This window comes from Antechinus flavipes, chromosome 1 (assembly GCF_016432865.1).
Source record: "Antechinus flavipes isolate AdamAnt ecotype Samford, QLD, Australia chromosome 1, AdamAnt_v2, whole genome shotgun sequence".
Taxonomy (NCBI): Eukaryota; Metazoa; Chordata; class Mammalia; order Dasyuromorphia; family Dasyuridae; genus Antechinus; species Antechinus flavipes.
Window position 1 is genome coordinate 590774746 of NC_067398.1, and position 15913 is coordinate 590790658.

The window sequence follows — 15913 nt, forward strand, 5'->3', positions numbered from 1 at the left end:
TTAAGAGAACAATTTTCTAAAGAAAATGCAGCCTTCTTACCTATTTCTATTCAGTACTGGAGCCAGATCATTGTCATATATAATGTCTATGCAAAGTAGATATTTTGATGAACCAGGTCCTTGGGTGATCCTGCACAGCAACTGCACAGCATAGCTTAGACAATAGGTACTGTATGTCCACTAGATTTTTATTGTTGGATGGCTGTCTAATTGGCTGAATTGGATTATGGTTCTCATTTAGGAAACTAAAGATATGGTCCTTGCTGTCTAGTGGTTTTCAGTCTAATAGTACCTACAAAATAGTATCATGGAATCATCAACTATTAGAGTGAGAAAACTTTAGAGTTCATTTAATCCAATTCCATTTTACAGATGAGGAAATTGAATCCTGAAGAGGCTAACTGATGACTGAGGTCATAGAATTAGTAAAAGAGTTAGAAGCAGAATCTAGTTCTCCTGACTTTCAGACCAATTTTTTGGCAGATCACAAAAAACAGAATTCAATTTGTAACCAATTTTGTTTGAATACAACTCTTAGATAAAGTGATATTCAGGAGTATTTAAAATAATATACAAAATATGCATTTAATCATATGTTACACTATCTTGTTCCTTGTGACCTTACTAGAAAAACCCCACAATCAGACACAGTCCTCTTTCTTAACTATTTTTAGTTTGTTTTTTTTTAAGAATATGTACCCAACATATTGTCTTAAATTTTTGGATAATTCCTTTGCTAATTAAGGGTACTGCCAGATTTTTAATACAAATCCACACACACATAGAAGTGGATTAATAACAATATCATTACTTTCAAATAAAATAAAAATTAAATACATGTAATTAGCTAAGCTTTTGCAATTCACTTTCTTAGCATAGATTTAGCAAAAAGCAAAGTCATAAATCCTTCAGATTTATCTAATTCTTGATATTCAATTGAAAAAAATTGTACTGTCCTCACTCACAGATATTGAATTATTGGAAGGCTACTGTAATTCAGTACAGGTCAAAGAAATGAAATATGATTTCTTTTAAGTACAAAGTTGTTTTCATTAGTTATTTCAGGAGAAAAAGCTTTTACTGATAATTAGGTGAATCAATTTTAACTCATAAACCAGCTTCTGACATATATTAGATTCAAAAATCTGTAACCTTTCATTGACCTATATTTTAGTTTTTAAATTGGATACCTTTACCTTTCAGTGATCAATGAATAAAGTACCGCAAGCAATATCTCTTATTTATAAAGGCATATAAATGAATAGCTTGATGGATTAATCAAGTAAACAGTTTCTAGTCTAGCCATCTCATGAGACCATGACATATCTCTCTGAATTTCTTGACTTCAATTAATTTAGATAATCATATTTGTGTCCTTAGAAGAGGTGAGTACAAGTATACATAAGTGTGCCTCTGTTATCTCTCAGAGAAATAGGATTTAAGCAAATAATTTTCTTCAGGATCAAATTCAGTGCTACAGTTCCTTGTAGTACAAAGGTGAAGCATTTCTGAAATGGTATTTTTTTCTTTGTCCTATTTCTGAGACAGGTAATTGAAGCCTCAAAATATACCTTCCATCATTCACCGTTTACTTACTATCCCCAATAAATTTAGCCCTGTGATTGTTTTTAAATACTTTTGAGTTGTATCAATAGCAATAATCCCAGATTTAGAAAGTCCAAATTCTATAAGTGGATACCTCTAGTTCCTATCACATGTATTCTTGGAAATGCATTACATCCCCCCCACACACACACACCATCCTGTGAGAATCATTTATTATGATCCTCACTTGGAGTTTTAAGAGTATCCATGGAGTCAGCATAGAAGAATAAAAAAAATCAAGAATTCCTCATGGGCCCTGATCCCCAAAGACAATTTCTGATCTGCAAGAAGCCCCTTGATCTAAAATGTTTTCCTTGTAATCAAAGAATCTCAAAAATTTGAAGGGATCTCAAATCCTAATTTCTTTAATTTGTTTTTAGAAGTCTGCTTATTTGGTCAACTTAAGCAGGATTTAATTATACTAGACACCAAGTTACCTCATAGATAATTCACCTCTGTCTCACTTATTTTCAGTCAAACATACACACACACACACACACACACACGCACACAGAGAGAGAGAGAGAGAGAGTTGGTAATATATACATCATCAGCTCATATAGCTGGATTGAATATATGACTTTTTATTGTTATAATGATAGGAGGATCATATTAATCCAAAACTGATTTGTCCCTTGAAAAGAAAATCTTCATTAACTCTTAAATCTGCTCTATAACTTGGAATGCTAGTCTGTTGTTGCTTTCAACTCCCTCAACAGGGAGGGAGCATGATGAGGAACATAAATTCTATAAAAAAAGAAGTTTGACTAGCCTGGAAATATTCAGTAGGACTTAATAATCTTAGTATGAGCCTCTATTTCCTTTCTGGAAGCACAAATCTTTCCCTTACTGACAAGACAGAATTAAAGGAGAATTAAAGTATTGCTCTTTATTTTGCCCCTGTATTTTGCTTCCTAATAACACACACACACACCTTCTTCCTTTCTCTACTTTTTAAATTTCTCTACCTCCCCCTCTTTCTCTCTGTCTTTGTCTTTTTCCCTATTCACTGCCTCTCTGTCTCTGTTCCCCCCCCCATTCTCTCCCCACTTCCCCTCCTCACCTTCCCCTCCCCACCTTCCCACTAGCAATTTTAATACCTATATAATTTCATGTCAAGGCAGGTCTGACTGAAGCCAAGAAAGGTAATTTGATTCCATAATTTTTTTCATGAATATGCAATTTCTACTTTAGGATTAGTATAAAAATGTGTTTGTTTTCACAATTTATAGATATTATTTTGATGGATTAGTATATTTATATTAAGCTATAAAATTCTCTCAAAATCTATAAATTATCTTATCTCTCATTAAATATTTTTCTATATCTTCTCTTAAAAATAGTCTGTTTATTTGGTGCTATTCAGTTGACCAAAGGTTCTTTTATCTAAAATATGCCAAGATAAAGAAAATAATGACTTCAAGAAGTTTTCCTTGTCGTAAATATGGCCTTAAGAATTTTAAAGTTAAGATCATGCCTCTTAGATATAATGGAGAAAATGGGTAGTGTTTGCAATGATTAATTGGTTTGAAAATTTAGGTAGTACATGTGCAGGAATGGGATCGAGTATTAATAGTATACCTGAAGAGGAATAGTGTCACCCATATTCCTAACAAGGGATCATCCATCCTTCTCCTAAAGACTTTAAAGAATGGGAAACCCATTACCCTTTGAGATAATTTATTCCATTTTGGATCATTCTTAATCATTAGTGAGGTTTTTTTCTTTTATGGTGCTTAAATCTTCTTCTGGGTAACTCCAATCATAGTGTTTAGTTCTGTCTTTTAGTGCCAAATAGAATATAATGATCCCTCTTCTGCATGAAGGCTCCCTAAATACTTGAAAACAGCAATCATACTTTCAATCTTCTCTTTTCCAGGGTAAATGTTATTATTACCTACAAATAATCTTTGTATAAAATGATCTCAAATCTTCTCAATAGTTCGGCCAGATTCTCTGGGGTATGTATTCAAAGGGAACTAGATGGTGCAGTGGATAGAGTGTTGGGCTTGCAATAAGAAAAGAGTCATTTTCATCAGATACATATTAGCTGTATAATCCTGGCCAAGTCATTTAACCCTGTTTATCTCAATACCTCAAATTTAAAATGGGTTGAAGAAGGAAATAGAAAAGCACAACTATACTTCTTGCCAAGAAAATCCCAAATAGGGTCACAAAGAGTCTGAAACAATAAAATAAATGTTATCAAAGGCAACAAAACAACAACAACAACAACAACAACAACAACAACAACAACAACAACACACATACACATTAAAGCAATTGGGGTTAAGTGACTTGCCCAAGGTCACACAGGTAGGAAGTGTTAAGTACCAGATTGAACTCAGGTCCTCCTGACTTCAGAGGCTATGCTCTATCCACTGTGCCATCTAGCTGCCCCAAGAAAGACTTATAGTAGAACACTTAATAACCTCATCATATAAGACTCATACAGTGAATATAAACAAAGAGACACCACAAAGATAATTGAGGCTTAAGCTCTAACATATGTTGTTATAGCAAAATTCTACAAAGTAATTTATAAGATCCTTCAAACCAGAGTGGATACTCTCCAATGCAAACCAAACCAAATTGAAATATAATCAGGAAATCTTTCACAAAATATACAAAAATACAATGGAATATTGTTGTTCAGTCATTTTGTGTCATGTCTGACTGTGATCCCATTTGGGATGTTCTTGGCAAAGATAATGCAATAGTTTTTCATTTATTTCTCTAGCTTATTTTACAGATGAGGAAACTGAAGCAAACAGAGCTAAGTGACTTCTCAGGATCACACATCTTGTAAGTGGCTGAGGCCAGATCTGAACTCATGAATAGGAGTCTTCCCAAATTTAGGACCAGCACAATTCACTGTGGCACTTAGCAGCCCACAATAAAATATAGAAAATGTTATCTATATGTGTGGTTTTCTAAGTAAATATGTGTTTGTTGGGATTCTTATGTGCATTTGAAATTTTTATTTGAGTGTAACACTATTTCTCCAAACCATGTCATGCCTTCCTATTCAATCAAAGGACATGATGACAATGGAAATGTGGTAGAGATTCTATAACAAATTATGTGACCCTAGAATCAAGTAACTGACAAGCATCTATTCAATGCCCATTGTTTGTGAAGCACCATGTTAGACGTTAGGGGATATAAGAAAAAATGAAATCGTTTCTATTCTTAAAGAGCTTCTATTCTGGGGGAGACAACTTGTATGCTGTGTAGAAATTTTATACAAAATAATTACGAGGTAAATTTTGGACATGAAATTCGTAGTAGCTGAGTCATAATAATGAGGCAAAGCTTCATGTATGTAAGAGGCAGCTCAGTGAATAGAACACTGGTATTGAGTCACAAAGACATGAATTCAAATCTGGCCTTCTTTCACTAATTGTGTGATCCTGGGCAATTCAATTAATTTATTTGCTTTTATCCATTGGAGAAGGAAATGGCAAACCACTCCAGTATCTTCACCAAGAAAACCCACAGGGTCATGAAGAGTTGGACATGACTGAACAACACAAGTAGATAAGAGTTCACTTCAACAACAAATGTCAGAAGGAATTTCAGAGGTCATTAAATCCATCTTGTAATTAATCAAGAATTTTCTACATGGCATTTACAAATACTCATCAAGACTTTTTTTGAGAATCTCTAGCAAGGGAGAATACATGATCCCTCTAAGGCAGCTCACTTTTGGACAATAATTGTTAAGGAAATATTTTCCTCACAACAATTCTAAATCTATCTCATCCACTCTTAACTACTAGTTCTGTCCAAATTAAATTTCCCTTCAAGCCAACAAATTCTTGAAGATAATTGTGTAATCATATTAAAAACCCTCCTATTAAATTTCTCTAGAAATTTTAACAATACTAATTATAACAGCACGTTGAGATTTACAAAGCATTCTACAAATATAATCTCATTGTATCTTCACCAGAATCTTGTGATGTAAATGCTATTATTATTTTCATTTTACAGATGAAGAAACTGAGGCAGGCAGAAATCAAGTGACTTGTCCAAGGTCATTGTGACAGCTAGGAAAGGGTTTGAGGCTAGACTGAAGTCAGTTTTTTCTGACCCCAGATCCAGCAGTCTCTCTATATTAAGAAACAGTATTTTTCTGCTCTAAAAAGTTCTTTATAAAATCATTGGTAAAACCCCTAGAAAAGATAAGTGATAATCAATCAAGGGAAAAGGAGAAATGCATTAAAGATAACCAAATTTAATTTTTGTCTTGATCAGGTCATTGTAATTCAATCCATTCAAAGTATTTTTTGATAGGACCCACTCTTTTTCCTTGAGAAAAAATCAAGTTATCTTAGGCATAAAGTCAACCAACGTTTGTGCCAGGCACTGTACTAATCACTGGGACAGAAGTGGGGGGATGTCTTTGTTTAACTCCAAGAATAAAGGGAGTATTCAAGGATTGAATACTTGGTTACCCAATGATTCTGGAAGGTTAATCAAGATACTATTTTAACATTTTTTTTTCTTCTGAGATTCTATAAATCTTATCTCAAATCATCTGGAGTAAAGGGGTCATGTTAGAGGGCAGAGGGAACTATGCTGTTATGGATATCTCTACAAGCTAGAAAAGTTGAATTGAATTAAATTGTTTTTGGATTCTGAGACTAAAAACAAAAAGAAACAAAAAACTGCATTGTTTTTTTTTTCAACACAACTACTTGTCCATCCTCACTCCCTACTTCCACCCAGCTTTAATTTTCCCATCTATAAGATAAATAGCTCCAATTGTGGTATGGTGTGCATGGTCTTGGAAAATGACTTAACAATAAAATAAGAAATTATGAAATGGTTTGGGGAAAAACAAAGATCAGTATGAACTAATACAGAGTGAAGTGAATAGAACCAGAATAATTTATAAAATAACAATATTATAAAGAAAAGCAACTTGATGAGGACCAAGGAAAATAAAACAACCAATCAAGATTCTAAAGGATAGCATTCCAAATAAGATCAAGGGAAAACAAGATTGCCCACTATCATCATTACTATTCAATGTTGTATTAGAAATATTAGCTTTAGCAATAAGAGAAGAAAAATAAATTGAAGGAATTAGAGTAGGCAATGTGGAAAAAATTTATCACCATTTATAGATGATATGATGGTATACTTAGAGAATCCTAGAGAATCAACTAAAAAACTATTAGAAACAATTAACACCTTTAGCAAAGTTGTAGGATATAAAATGAATCTATAGAAATCACCAGCATTTACCTACAAAGTCCAACAGCAAGAGATAGAAAGAGAAATTCCATTTAAAATAACTGGAATATAAATATAAAATATTTGGAAGTCTATCTGCCAAGACAAAGCCAGGAATTATATTAATACAATTATGAAATATTTTTCACACAAATAAAGTCAAAACTAAACAATTGAGAGAATATCAAGTACTCATGGATAGGCTGAACTTATATATATATATATATATATATATATATATATATATATATAATAAAATGATAATTCTGCCAAAATTAATCTGCTTATTCAGTGCTATACCAAACTTCCAAGAAACTATTTTATAGAGGTAGGAATAATAATGAAGGTGGCCTAGATGTACCAGATTTAAAACTATAAGTTATAAAACAGTAGTCATCAAAACCATTTGATACTAGATAAAAAATAAGAGTAGTGGATCAATGTAATAGGTTAGGTTCACAAGACACAATAATCAATGGCTATAGTAATCTAGTGTTTGAGAAACCCAAAGACTCCAGCTTGTGAAATAAGAATTCCTATTTGACAAGATTTGCTGTGAAATTAGAAAATAGTATGGCACAAATTGGGCCCTGGTCAATACCTAATATCCTATACCAAGATAAAGTGGAAATGAGTTCATTATTTAGACAAAAAGGAAATTAGGAAAACAACAGATAGTTTACCTCTCAGATCTGTGGAGAAGCAATGAATTTGTAAAGGGAAGGAACTCAGTATGATTGATTTAATCCTACAACAAGGTGTTAACTCAGTAGAATTGATAAGACAATGATTATCTAGTTTAGCATGTGAGTTCTCTAGTTCAGTATGATTGATTTAATCTTACAACAAAAAATGGTTCCCTAGTGATATAATGATTGGTTTATACTCAGTATATTATAATGATATAATTGTAATAGAGTATATAAACTGGACAAACTCAGCCAGACACAGACTTCAAGATAAAGGCTGTCCTGGTGACTCTCCTGCCTCCTACATTGAAACCAAGACCCATTCCAGAGGGCCTCTAGAAAGCTACCCTGGGCCCCAGGAGAAGGAGATAGACTGTGAAGGAGAAAATAAAGACTTTGGACCTTATCCTTAACTATTCTTGTGGTGATTATTCTGCTGAAATGAAGGCTGGTCCCAAGACCTCCAGAAAACTAACCTGGACATTACATGAATTTATGGCCAAATAAGAATTAGAGGAGATTATGAAATGCAAAATAAATAATTTTGATTAACTAATAAGTTTTTGTACAAACAAAACCAATGCAACCAAGATTAGAAGGGAAGCCAAAAATTGGGGGGAAGGGAGCAATTTAGATCCAAGGTTTCTGATAAAGCCCTCATTTCTAAAATATAGAATTTTGACTTAAATTTATAAGAAGACAAGCTATTCTTCAATTGATAAATGGTCAAAGGATAAGAACAGACAATTTTCAGGGAAAAAATTAAAGCCATTTCTAGTCATATGAAAAAAAAACCACTCTAAATTACTATTATTAGAGAAATACAAATTAAGACAATTCTGAGATACCACTTCATACCTCTCAGATTAGCTAAAATGATAGGAAAAGATAATGTTAAATGTTGGAGGGGATGTGGGAAAACTGGGACACTTATACATTGTTGGTGGAATTATGAAATGATTCAATGATTCTGGAGAATATTTTGGAACTATGTCCAAATGACTATCAAACTGTGCATACTCTTTGATCCAGCATAGTCTCTACTGGGTCTGTATCCCAAATTAAAAAGGGAAAAGGACCCACATGTGCAAAAATGTTTGTAGCAGCCCTTTTTGTAGTAGCAAGGAGTTGAAAACTAAGTAGAAATTCCCCATTAGTTGGGGAATGGCTGAATAAGTTATGGTATATAAATGAAATGGGATATTATTGTTCTATAAGTGTAAAGGGCTGAAACTCTTAAAAGGTGTGCTTGAATCAGACAACCGAGCACTTAAGGCTAATTACCTATTGGACAATGATTCTATTAGCATATGTTTGGAAAAAATGGCCCTTCTCACTGTCTGTGCTGGCTTGATCTTTGGTGTATAAAGATAATTGTAGGTAAAAATTAAGAGTGGGGTGAGAGAGGCAAGAGAACTTCACTTTGCAGCAGGACCAGGAGAAGAGAGATTGGTGGCAAGCTTGTGGCAGTTTGTGTGTCTCCTTCACTTCTCCCCCTGAAGACCAAGGACTTTTATTTATCCTGACTATGGGTGTTCCTGAAGCCTCCAGGGAGCTATCCTGGACTTCACATATAAGAAATAATCAGAGGCTGATTTCAGAAAGGCCTGGAGAGATTTACATGAACTCATGCTAAATAAAGTAAGTAGAATCCAGTAAACATTGTATACAATAATAAGATTATGTGATGATCAACTGATAGGTTTGGTTCTTTTCAACAATGAGGTGAATCATACCAATTCTATTAGACTTGTGATGGAGAGAGCCATCTGCATCCAGAGAGGGGACTGTGGGGACTGAATGTGGATTACTACATGGCATATTCACCTTTTTTGTTATTGTTGTTTGCTAACTTGTGTTTTTCTTTCTCATTTTCCCCCTTTTGATCTGAATTTTTTGGGTCGCATGATAAATGTGGAAATATGTTTAGAAGAATTGTGCATTACTTACTGTCTAATGGGGAGGATGGAAGAGAGAAAAATTTGGAACATAAGGTTTCATAAGGGTAAATGCTGAAAACTATTTTTGCATGGATTTTGAAAAAGAAAAAAAAAACTTATTAAAAAATAAAACAAAAAATTCTAAAGGACATTGAGAAGTGATGGGTTCCATGAAGAGGCAAACATATTTCACAATGTGGGATTCTATTTTGCTTTACTATGTACATTTGTTAAAAGGCTTTGTTTTCCATTCCTTTTTTCTCTCAAGTAGTGGCAAAGGGCAAAAGAGAGATTGGAACAGCAGAGCAAAAAAGAAAAAAGAGAAAAAGGGATCATTGAGGCAACTTTTATTTGTTTGTGTATTTACACATTTACTATTATTAATGTGTTCCCTTAACCCCCATTTCATAACAATGAAAAAGAACAAAACCTTCATAATCAATAAGTAGTCCAGCAAAATAAACTTCCACCTTGTCCATGTAGAAAAAATAATATAAATATTAGTCTTCATTTGAAGTTTATCACATCTCAAAAGAAGTAAGTAGCATGTTTCATCTTTAGTGTTTTGAACTACTTACTGGTTTATCACAGAATTGATCAGGTCTCAAGTCTTTCAAACTTGTTTTTCTTTATAATCGATGTTGTTCATCTTCACAGTTAATGGTTCTGATAAAGGCCTCATTTCCAAAATATAGAGAGAATTGACTCTAATTTATAAGAAATCAAGCCATTCTCCAATTGATAAATGGTCAAAGGATATGAACAGATAATTCTCAGATTAAGAAATTGAAACTATTACCACTCATATGAAAGAGTGTTCCAAATCACTATTGATCAGAGAAATGCAAATTAAGACAACTCTGAGATACCACTACACACCTGTCAAATTGGCTAAGATGACAGGAAAAAATAATGATGAATGTTGGAGGAGATGTGGGAAAACTGGGACACTGATACATTGTTGGTGGAGTTGTGAACAATCTGGAGAGCAATCTGGAATTATGCCCCAAAAGTTATCAAACTGTGCATATCCTTTGATCCAGCAGTGTTTCTATTGGGCTTATATCCCAAAGAAATACTAAAGAAGGGAAAGGGACCTGTATGTGCCAAAATGTTTGTGGCAGCCCTGTTTGTAGTGGCTAGGAACTGGAAATTGAATGGATACCCATCAATTGGAGAATGGTTGGGTAAATTGTGGTATATGAATGTTATGGAATATTATTGTTCTGTAAGAAATGACCAGCAGGATGAATACAGAGAGGACTGGCGAGACTTACATGAACTGATGTAAAGTGAAATGAGCAGAACCAGGAGATCATTATATACTTCAACAATGATTCATTTTGCGAAATGAATGTAAACTATTTGCATTTTTGTTTTTCTTCCTGGGTTATTTCTGCCTTCTGAATCCAATTCTCCCTGTGCAACAAGAGAACTGTTCGGTTCTGCGCACATATATTGTATCTAGGATATGCTGCGACATATTTAACATATATAGGACTGCTTGCCATCTAAGGGAGGGAGTGGAGGGAGAGAGGGGAAAAATCGGAACAGAAGTGAGTGCAAGAGATAATGTAAAAAGTCACCCTGGCATGGGTTCTGTCAATAAAAAGTTATTATAATAAAAAAAGAAAAAAAAAGAAAGAAAAATTATCCATGCATATGTTTTGAAAATAAAAAGCTTTAATAAAAAAATAAAAAATAAAAATAATAACAATAAAAAATAACCAATGTTGTTATCATATTATGAATTGCTCTCCTTACTTCATTCTGCATCAATTCAAATCAGTCTTCTCAGTTTCTGAGGAAACTGCCCATATTTATTATGACCCAATATTCAATTACATTCATATTTTATCCTTTATTTAATCATTTTCTAGGAAGTGGACAAATTGTTGGGGTTTGGGATCTTTTTTCACCCTGCTATGGAATAAAATGCTAGGAATATTTTTATACCTATGTCTTTTTTTTTTCTTTTATATATTTGGGTATGTGCACATAGTGTTATCACTAGATCAGCTAAATATGTTCAGCTGAATGATTTTTTTTAGCACAATTCCAAATTGCTTTCCAAAATAGTTGAATTAGTCCATAATTCCATCAGCAATGATTTTCTCACAGTCCCTCCAATATTTGTTATTTCCCTCTTTGTCAGCTTTTACAATCTAATAGAGGTTATGTTGAAACTCTGAGTTGCTTTAATCTTCATTTCCTTTTAAGGCAACTTTAAAAAAAAATCAGAGATCAGAAGGAAATTCAGAAAGAAGTACAAATAATCAGGAAATTTTTGAATTTTTGTAGCTTTTGAAAGCTACAGATTGAATTTGTATTTTTTTTTATAAGGCTGTCATATATATTGGAGATTTGTAGTTTCATGGAACATCCTGTTTTGTTTTTCTGTGTATATATGGAAATGCTAATTTTATTTGGCACTTGCTAAATTCATAATTAAAAAAATTTAAACAGGAAAAATAGACTGTGGGATTATAAACACAATACATTATAGAGTACCTTTTTCAAACATTTGATTATAGTTGTTGGGAAAATTCCAATGGAGATTGATAAACTAGATTATTTGCTACCCCCTAAAAAACATGCTAGATCATGCATTTCCAAAATATTACAATCAAAATTGGAATAATCAAGAAGGCTAGACTTACAAGTTCTGATTTAGAAAAATGTTTGGAGATCAAAGATACGTGACTTTGGGGAGACTCCTTAAGAGTCTCCTTTCCTCTCATATCCTTTGGAGACTTTTAAGATTTGCTTCTTTGACTGTAGGTAATACCACTTGACAATCTCTGGATTTATGTATAAGATTCAGATCTATGTAGGCAGTAAAATGAAGTAAGCTCAAAATTATTAGTCTTTCTCTTCATACTGAAACTAATGAGCAATATCAATTCCGTGGACAAATAGGACAAGACGGAGGAGGCTAATGGAAGGGAGAACAGAAGTAGAAAGAGTAAAAGTATAAGAAAGAGGGAGGGACTGTAAAAGAGGAGGGCTGTTTTAGAAGCAAAATACTGGGGAGAAGGGAATGAGGGAAAAGAAAGACAAATAGGACAAGGTTGCATCTATGTAGTGGTAGGCAAGTGAGGTAGGAAGTTATTTCTATGTTGTCTCTGGCTTCCCATTAGCTATTCCTATGTTTCTTATAAAGCAGGAGCAAGGACAGATGAGACAGTTTTCAGATTGCTAGCTAGTCCACAATACTTAGTTTCCTTGAGACTTTCTGAAGGGTAACTAACCCTGGGATGAGAAAAGGGTCGGGGGCTGGAGAGAGGTGTCTCTGTGAGGAGCAGTCTCTGTGAGGAGCAGTCTCTGAGAAGAACATATGGATCTGGCCCAGTCTTCAGCCAACAAAACTCTCCTCCCCAACAATTAGAACAGAGTCATAGTGAGAATCAAATGAGATGATTATGTAGCTTGCCAAGCAAATCTCAAATGCTATATAAGTGCTTGCTATTGTTATTTTTATTACTAAGAGACCAGTTTCGAATATCTGTAACCCAAGAGGAAGGATCCTTTCTAAGTTAATAAAAAAAAAAAAAAAGTCCTATGGCATGAAAAGAGAAGCTTCTCTCTCTATTTCAAAGTTCAGATAGGATGGCAAACGGACAGACAAATGTGCCAAGAAAAAAGTGGTGCAAATCAGCCCTGCTTTCAAATCCCTCACTTTATGCAAACTCACAGCAGATTCCCGTTTCCCAATCCCAATCCCCACCCCAACTCTCATCCCCCCGCAAAGAAGCAAAAAACTGTTTCCTGAATTCCTGGGGCTCCTACTAACTTTAACCGACTGATCAGCCAAGGAGACAGTTCCCAGGGTCTGGAGTCTCAGAAGGGAGTAGACAATGAAGTCCAGAGCAGAAATCTGCGGCTGATGCCCTGCTGAGAGGAAACCCTCCTACACCCTCTTCCACTAGAACAGTCCCGGGCTCCTGATTGCTTTGGTCGCAAGGAGAGAGAACGGATGGTCAGTACCTTGGTCCCCAGATAGAAGTCATCGACGGACTGTGTTCCCATAAAAGGGAACTGCAAGTGCGTGTGAGTGTCGATGCCTCCGGGCAGCACCAGCTTGCCGGTGGCATCGAGGATCCGCAAACCCTCGGCAGAAGTTCCAGACGCCAGGAGGTCAGGCCCCAAAGCCCGCACTACGCCATCCTCCACTAGCACATCTGCTAGCTGAGAGCGGTCCTCATTTACCACCCTGCCCCCGCGAATGAGGAGCCGCGGCAGGGCAGCCATGGCCACTGCAGAAGGTCAGAGAAATACCCACTGAATAGCCTCCCTCCCGCAACTAGTCGGTCCGAGACCTCTTGCAGATGGGATACAACTGCATTTGGGAGCGGGATCCTAAGGTGTCTCCCCTGTGAGAGAGTTCAGAAGCAACTGGACGCCCTTAGTCAATTACCCAACCATGCGAAAAGTCCAAGTTCCACCAGGGATGATAGTAATTTGCCTCTACCTGAGCTAGCCGACCAATTGATAAACAAAAGCAAAGGGTACAAAAGGTTTGAGTTAAGTCCTAAACCCCTTAGCTCTAGGCTAACATACCCTTCCTCACTTATTAGCTGCTTACCTCCCCAACCTTAGCTAGCTGGCCCCGCCCTCTAGTGAGTGATTTAGACGTAGAGGAAAAAAATGATGGGACAATCTACCCGTGGCTCTGGTAAACACGCATCTGAAGATCATAGGATTTAGAGCTGCAAAAGACAATATAAAGATAACCCAGTACAAATCTCTCGGTTTGAAGATGAGACTAAGACTTAGATAGCTTAAATGATGCCCTAAGACACATAGTAAATTGAAGAGAAATAGGTTTTTTGTCGACCTAAAGCCACTCCTTTCCATTACTAAAGGCCCTTTCCCACCTCCCTTTATTATTCTACTTTTCTAACAGGCCACAGTCAAGTGTCTGATCTGTCCTCTAAGTATTTTCCCTTGAATGAAAAGGGATGGATATGGGAATAAGTCAAATATGGTCGAAGAAAGTCTAACTTAGACTGGAAAAAGCATTGACTCTGAAGTCAGAAGATCAAATATCATCTCTGATTCTGACTTTGTGTGTAACCTTGCACTCAGTTTTCTCATCTCTAAAAAGATGAGGAATAGGTGAGATGACTTTCAGAGAGCCATTCCAGTTCTAGATTGGTAGGTTTATTCATTTTGGGTTTTTAACATCTATTCGCTCCAGGTCCTACACATTCTTTCATTGGCTCTGCTCTGTTCCTTTTAGACTTTAACTGTTGTGCCCCAAACCTTGTGCTTGGATTGTTAACTACTTACTACTAAGATGACAGGCCTTGATGTCTTGTCAGTCAAGTAATTCATTTTCCTTATAAGGGGAAGAGGAACAGTGTTTTAAAATCAATTTTATCTACAAATAAAAATACAGAAAATAACTTGCCCCCCAAATCCCATATAAACAAAATACCAAATAACTTGATCTGAATTATCTATGAAATAAGGGACAGAGACAGAAAAAAAAAAAAAAGGAAAGCTCCTTGAAGGTAAGGTCTATTTCATTTTTGTCTTTCTATCCACATTACATAGTGTTAGGCATATATTAAATACTTGTTGCTTGGTTGATTGACTTTCTCATTAAAACAACCTAAGTAATTGTCAGGGTCTAATAATTCTTTTATTATAGTTCACAGTGAACCCTAAAAATCCTCTTGAGGCTTATACTGCTGAATAGCCAGCTTTCCCAAATTTGAACAACTGATATAGTCAAGTTATACAGTTTTAATACATGGGTATGTGTGTATATGTATGTGTGTACATATAAGTGAATATAATCAAAGCCAGAGCATTGAAATCTTGACTTTATTTTACCTATATGATCAGAAGCTGCTATGAGTGAGCAGTTACTGTGAATGCCAACATGGTGGAAGTATAATAGATGGCCTCATTGAAATCTTACATACTTGGGATCCAGCCATTGCCTCCATGGGCAGACACATGGAAACAGGACATAGGAAAAAAGAGGGAAATAAAGAGAATGTGAGTTGTTATAGTCAGTCATTTTAATGGACTGAATGGAACCTTCTTGGCTCAGTGGCTAATACTTTCTGAAATTTGCCTTGTTGTTGGACAGAGGAAAACCCTAAATTACTTGGCAGCAAAGGAGCTTCTTCATCCCAAAAACCAAGTCCTTTAACACTGAGTCATATTCACCACTGGAAGTAGCCAAAGACTCTCCAGTAAGCCCCACATGAGTTCTAATGGGGATGTGCATTAATCTTACCCCTAGAATATAAGCAAGCAAATTGGTAACAACTGGTTTCAACCCCTCCCTTCCTTAAAAAAAAATGTTCATAGAGCACACTTTAAAGTCCAATCTGCATTATTAAAATTTTCTCCATCATTTTCTTAAGTCTAGACCCAAAGTGTCAAACATCTAGGCCCAAACCAGATTAAAATAATAAC

At 35.2% G+C, this 15913-nt stretch overlaps 1 protein-coding gene across 1 annotated transcript in view; it reads right to left on the reverse strand.

Annotated features, from left to right (window-relative positions):
• The window catches only part of DPYS (dihydropyrimidinase), a 115502-nt gene extending 101765 nt beyond the window's left edge, over positions 1 to 13737 (reverse strand). The window contains exon 1 of the mRNA XM_051970968.1: positions 13466 to 13737. Within this exon, the coding sequence (XP_051826928.1) occupies positions 13466 to 13729 (264 nt within the window). The 5' untranslated portion in view covers positions 13730 to 13737. The remainder of the gene's footprint in view (positions 1 to 13465) is intronic.
• Between the last annotated feature and the right edge of the window lie 2176 nt (positions 13738 to 15913).